This window comes from Colobus angolensis, unplaced genomic scaffold (genome assembly GCF_000951035.1).
Source record: "Colobus angolensis palliatus isolate OR3802 unplaced genomic scaffold, Cang.pa_1.0 Scaffold382, whole genome shotgun sequence".
NCBI lineage: Eukaryota > Metazoa > Chordata > Mammalia > Primates > Cercopithecidae > Colobus > Colobus angolensis.
In genome coordinates this window covers 1,215,910-1,221,297 of record NW_012117177.1, presented here as the reverse complement: position 1 = coordinate 1,221,297, position 5,388 = coordinate 1,215,910, and the positions used below count along the sequence as shown (strand labels likewise).

Here is a 5,388-nt window from a genome sequence, read left to right as displayed (position 1 = left end):
TCTTTTTTGGTTCCATATGAACTTTAAAGCAGTTTTTTCCAATTCTGTGAAGAAAGTCATTGGTAGCTTAATGATGATGGCATTGAATGTATAAATTACCTTATCTCATTTTTTTAAAATGAAATTACTAATATAACTTATGGAGCAATTTATATACCAGGTGCTGTGCTAAGCACTTTCTGTACTTTGTCTCATGCATCCTTCATGACAATCATTTTACATATAAGGATACTGAGGATCAACAAGATGATAAAACTTGGCCAAAGTTATAAAGCTAGGAAGTGACAGAGTGAAATTCAAATCCAGGGCTGGCTGAATCCAGAGCCCATGTCTGTACCCTACAGCACAATGCAGTGGGGAAGACAAAGGTGGTCCTCGTCTTAAATGGGCTCCTCTCTGTCAACCACTGCTCTGTTTCCTTCTCACCGCATGGGGTAGACCAGCCCCATGCACAACTCACACTTTTAAGCCTATGTGCCTTAGGCCACTTCCTCAGCCTAGAATGTTTGCCCTTACTCCCCTACCTAACAACAGCATATTCTATTCTACTCAGTTAAGGATTGAGTCATATGCCCCTTCTGAGGTAGAATAAATTGCTCTTGTCTTTTTGTTTCCACCTTCATTAGTATACCCTTTATTTTGTCTTTCTGTAGAGTTTAGCTCATTGTTTACCTGTCTCCCCTACTAGATTCCCAGGCACTTGAGGGCAGGCACCAAATTCTATTCACTCTAGCTCCATGGTGGTTTACCCACAATGATTTAGTGGATGATCAATACATGTTTGTGAGCTGACCAAAGGACTGGCTGAGAGATGCCCTGAATGAACAGACAAATACATTCATTTGTGGCTGGATCCTGGGGCAGTCACATAGGCTACCCATGTGGACTAGACTGACTGGGAGAGTCTGGAATCCTCTGGGCTCATTTTACTAGGCTGTAAACATAGGAGGCAGGTCATAGGGTACAGATAATATCTGCTTAAGGCCAACTCTAGGTCCATTCTGTAGTCTGTACTTTGAATTCATGTGAAGGGGCCAGGCTCTCCTAGATTGCTTATGCTGCGCCTTCCCATTTGGAAGTAAGAGCTTTCCTGCCTCCCTTGGGAACAGAAGATTTGTTCCCAAATGCCCCTGTGTCTGGTTATGGTTGTCCTGAGAGCGTCCAGAAGGAGCATGTGTTCTGTGGACACAGATACTGAAGTCCAGAAGCATTTTTGTTTTCATACTTCTTATCAAGGCCACCATGTTATGGCTTCTCAACCACTTTCTCTCATTTCACGTTATTAATCTCTGCCACAACGTTTTGAGGTGGATCCTAATATCCCTGTTTTGTAGCTGAAGAACCTGAGACTGAATGAAATGTCTTGTTCAAGGTCACACAACTAAGTAAGTGGCAGAGGCAGAATTCAGTCCCAGGTCTGTCTGCCCTTTCGAAAGCCTGGCATCTTAACAGAAAATACATGGGAGAAACACGAACTCCCCTCCCATAAAATGGAAAGGATTGGATTCATAAAATGGATTACATATTAAGGTTAGATGTTTCTCAATTATTGTTCACCTTTAATCCCTCAAAATGATTTACAAAAATGGCAGGAGTTGGGGATTGAAAAGTACAATCCCTCTATCAACTATTGACCTGAATGCCCCCATATCAACACCCTCTGACAGATATGGTATGGAGATGACTAAAAATTATTTTGCCCTTTCTGCTCCATTTACAGCTCAGGTGGGTAAGACTCCAAGATGTCATTGAACTTCTAAAGGTCACACATCAAGTTAATAACAAAACTCACTTAGAATGCTAGTTATCTCATACTACCCCACCTGCTTCCTGGCCTTTCTAGGGTAGGTGCGATAGTTGGGAATCCTTGCACTGCCAAATCCTAGCCCAGTTTTCTTTCTGCTAAATCATCCTGCCTCATGGTGTCAGTGAACACATTTATAAATGGTAGGGAGGAAATGGAACATTATTGCACTCTGAGGTAGAAGAAAGGACAAATATTTACCTCACCACCTGTCCTTATTTAGGTGAAGGTAAGACTTTGGAAAGAAGATCTTTAGTAGGAGAGCTGAGGACTGTTGGGGGCTTCTGTGGATTTAGCTGCCTGCGTATCTGGGGGGAGTCCCCTTTGGCTCTGGAGAAATGGAAATGGGGCTGCCAGGGGCCAGAGGTGGCCCAAAGGGATGCAAATAGTGGGCCTCTTGAGCTTTTACTCCTGCTCTGTTCTCATCTAAAGGGTCAGAGGCAGAGGGGCCCTCCCAGTGTACTGGCTATGAGGGTAAAGGAGGCTGAGGCTTAAGGCCATCATGGAATATGGGGGTAGGGGGACGTGGTGATGGGCAGAGTACAGGAGGCTGAGCCTCCATCTCCCTCCACCAAGAGGTGAGTGTGGCTCCATGGGAGGGGAGTGGTGGTAAAGTAAGATTGTGACAAAATGGATGGAGCAAAGGGGATAGGAATGAGAATGTGGGGATATGGATGGAACAGTGTGGGGTTATGAATGAGATTGTGGGGATGTGGATGGAGCAGGGTGGTATGAATGAGACTGTGGGATATGGATGGAGCAGGAGGGATAGAATGAGATTGTGGGGATATGGATGGGGCAAGGGGATAGGAATGAGATTGTGGGGATATGGATGGAGCAGGGGGTATAGAATGAGATTATGGGGATATGGATGGAGCAGTGGGGATAGGAATGGGATTGTGGGGAGATGGATGGAGCAGGGAGAAGGGGCTAGGGAAGAGCAGAGCTGATGGAAGTGATTTTGGAAGGAGTAGTATGCCAAGGCGGATTCTTGGCCTGGCAGCCTCGGGAAGGCTGCATTGGGCTTCTTGCAGTGTGTGACTTCCACTCCTCCCTGGAGACCTCAGCCTGGACTCTCTGGTCCCCCATCAGCCTGCTAACTTAATGAGAGTCCCAACCTTCATGCCCCCCACCACATAGCCCAGGGTTCTGTATGAAACTTGTGGGCCTGCAGCTGCTGCCAGACTTCTTGTCCCTATCACTGTAGATGGAAGCCTCCATCCTGGCCATCATGCCCCTCCCCCTCTCCCCTGTCCTCCTGCCCCACACTCACACATCTCTGTGCTCCCTTCCCTGAGGTGGCAGCTCTGGCTACTGTACACCCTGTCTCGTCAGCCCAGGGACCCCCTCTTTCCTCCCCAGCAAACTCCCTCAGATTTGCACTGAGCATTCATTTTTTCTTTAGATCCCAAAGTTCCTTCATATGTCCTGGCTTCCAAATTGCTTCTCATACTAGCCATCTGCTTCCTGGCCTTTCTTGGGTAAGGAGCAATAGTTTTGGGTCCTTGCACTGCCTATTCTATCTAGTACAGTGGTTCTAAGCCAGGTTTTGCCTCCCAGGGGACATTTGGCAAGGTCTCAAGATATTTTTGGTCATCACACTGTGTAAGTCACCACTGGTGCTACCGGCACGCACTGAGCTGAAGCCAGGGAGCCTCTGAACATCCTCCAATGCACAGGACAGGCGCCAAGAATAAAAAATTATCCTGCTTAAAATGTCAGTAGCACCGAGGTTAAGAAACCTTGCTCTGTTATATAGCTACAGGTCTTCAAGGTTAGGCTTAGAAGTTGCCAGGTGCTGAGTCTTTACGCACTGAACTTCCAGAAGCAGCTGCTCTTTCCTTTCCTCACTTGCTAGAGGGGGGCTGGGCGTTGCCATGAAACAGCTACAACTTGGGCAGGAATCTATGGAGAGAAAGGCGAGGGGAGATTCCCCCTCCCCAAATTTAATACCAACTTTTAGAGAAAGCATTGCACTCCAACTGTTAAATGCCTTTCTGCCTCTACAAGATAGTGCCAGATTTTTAAAAAAACAGAATAGTAATGTATTATTCAAGTAGTTTATAAAATGCAGTTTCATGTCATGAAAGTTGATGCAATAAGTTTTGGAGTCTTCCCCTCCTCTATTTCATGTTTTTCCCGTTGTAATCCTTTGAATATTGGAATATTTGCTGTGTCAGCAAAATACTGTAGTGGTGGCTCTGTTGAGAAAAACTGATTGCCTTTCTTTTAATTTAAAGTTAATTAATTCTTAATTTCTTAAGGGTGTGCTTATATATCAGAAACTGGCTCAATGAGTTGCTTGTTTCCGTCGACCTGAGTTTCTTAGGTTCATTTCTAATTAAGCAATGAAAATGCTTGCCAACAGAATTAATTGGTCAGTCTAATCTCTTTTTTTCCACCCTTGCCAGTTTCTTCCATCTGCACCCAGTTGTCTTCAGCATGGGGGAGCAGAACAACTCTCCTGGGAAGGAGCTTCAGCACAGGACACGGGCAGAGGCTCCAGGAAAGAAAAGCTGGCATTCCCAGGCCTACGCCCTTGGGGCCGTTTCCAACTTTATGTCTACTTTTCTGACCTTTCCTATCTATAAGGTTGTGTTCCGGCAACAGATCCATGCCATGGCAGTGTCAGAGGCTGTGAGACAGCTTTGGCACGAAGGTCCTCAATACTTCTACCGGGGAATCTACCCTCCTCTTCTCTCCAAGACGTTGCAAGGGACTCTTCTGTTTGGGACTTATGATAGCCTGCTGTGCTTTCTCTCTCCTGTTGGGCCACACACCCTGGGACACCGCTGGGCTGCAGGGCTCATGTCTGGCGTGGTGGAGGCTGTGGCACTCAGCCCCTTTGAAAGGGTGCAAAATGTGCTCCAGGATGGTCGCAAGCAAGCTCGCTTCCCCAGCACCTTCAGCATTCTCAAGGAATTCAACTCTTACGGGCTTTGGGGGCGGCTGTCACTGGGTTACTATCGTGGTTTCTGGCCTGTCCTGGCCAGGAACAGCCTGGGGAGTGCTCTATATTTTTCTTTCAAGGACCCCATCCAGGATGGCCTGGCAGAGCAAGGCCTGCCCCATTGGGTTCCTGCCTTGGTGTCTGGTAGTGTCAATGGAACAATCACCTGCCTAGTTCTGTATCCTCTGATTGTGCTGGTTGCTAATATGCAGTCCCATATTGGATGGCAGAACATGCCAAGCCTGTGGGCCTCTGCCCAGGATGTGTGGAACACTCGGGGTCGAAAGCTGCTCCTGATCTACCGTGGAGGCTCCCTGGTCATCCTAAGGTCCAGTGTGACATGGGGCCTCACTACGGCAATCCATGACTTCCTGCAGAGGAAGTCTCGCTCCAGGAAAGAGCTGAAGACTGACTAGCTGCAGAAAGTGTGGCCATGGCAGCTTTGTTATTCTAAATCTTCCCTGGTTGGTTCTATATAGCTTACTTCTTTGGCTCAGTTGCCTAATACAGCCATCCTTTAGCATCTGTAAACTCATTGCATGGGAGAAGTTCCCAACTACCAACCTGTTGAGCAAGGACAAAGCCCAACAGGATTCCTTAGTCAAAAAGAAACATTTGCCCCAGTCTCTCCACA

General features: G+C 46.9%; 1 protein-coding gene across 1 annotated transcript; it reads left to right on the top strand.

Moving 5' to 3' along the window:
* The first annotated feature begins 4,246 nt into the window (after positions 1-4,246).
* On the top strand, positions 4,247-5,170 carry LOC105520617 (solute carrier family 25 member 53). The gene has a single exon (XM_011954455.1). It carries the CDS (start codon positions 4,247-4,249, stop codon positions 5,168-5,170), a length of 924 nt encoding a protein of 307 aa, XP_011809845.1.
* Positions 5,171-5,388: the final 218 nt, after the last annotated feature.

Coding starts and splice junctions, on each gene's coding strand:
- LOC105520617 (XM_011954455.1), top strand. CDS start 4,247: ATGGGGGAGCAGAACAACTCTCCTGGGAAGGAGCTTCAGCACAGGACA.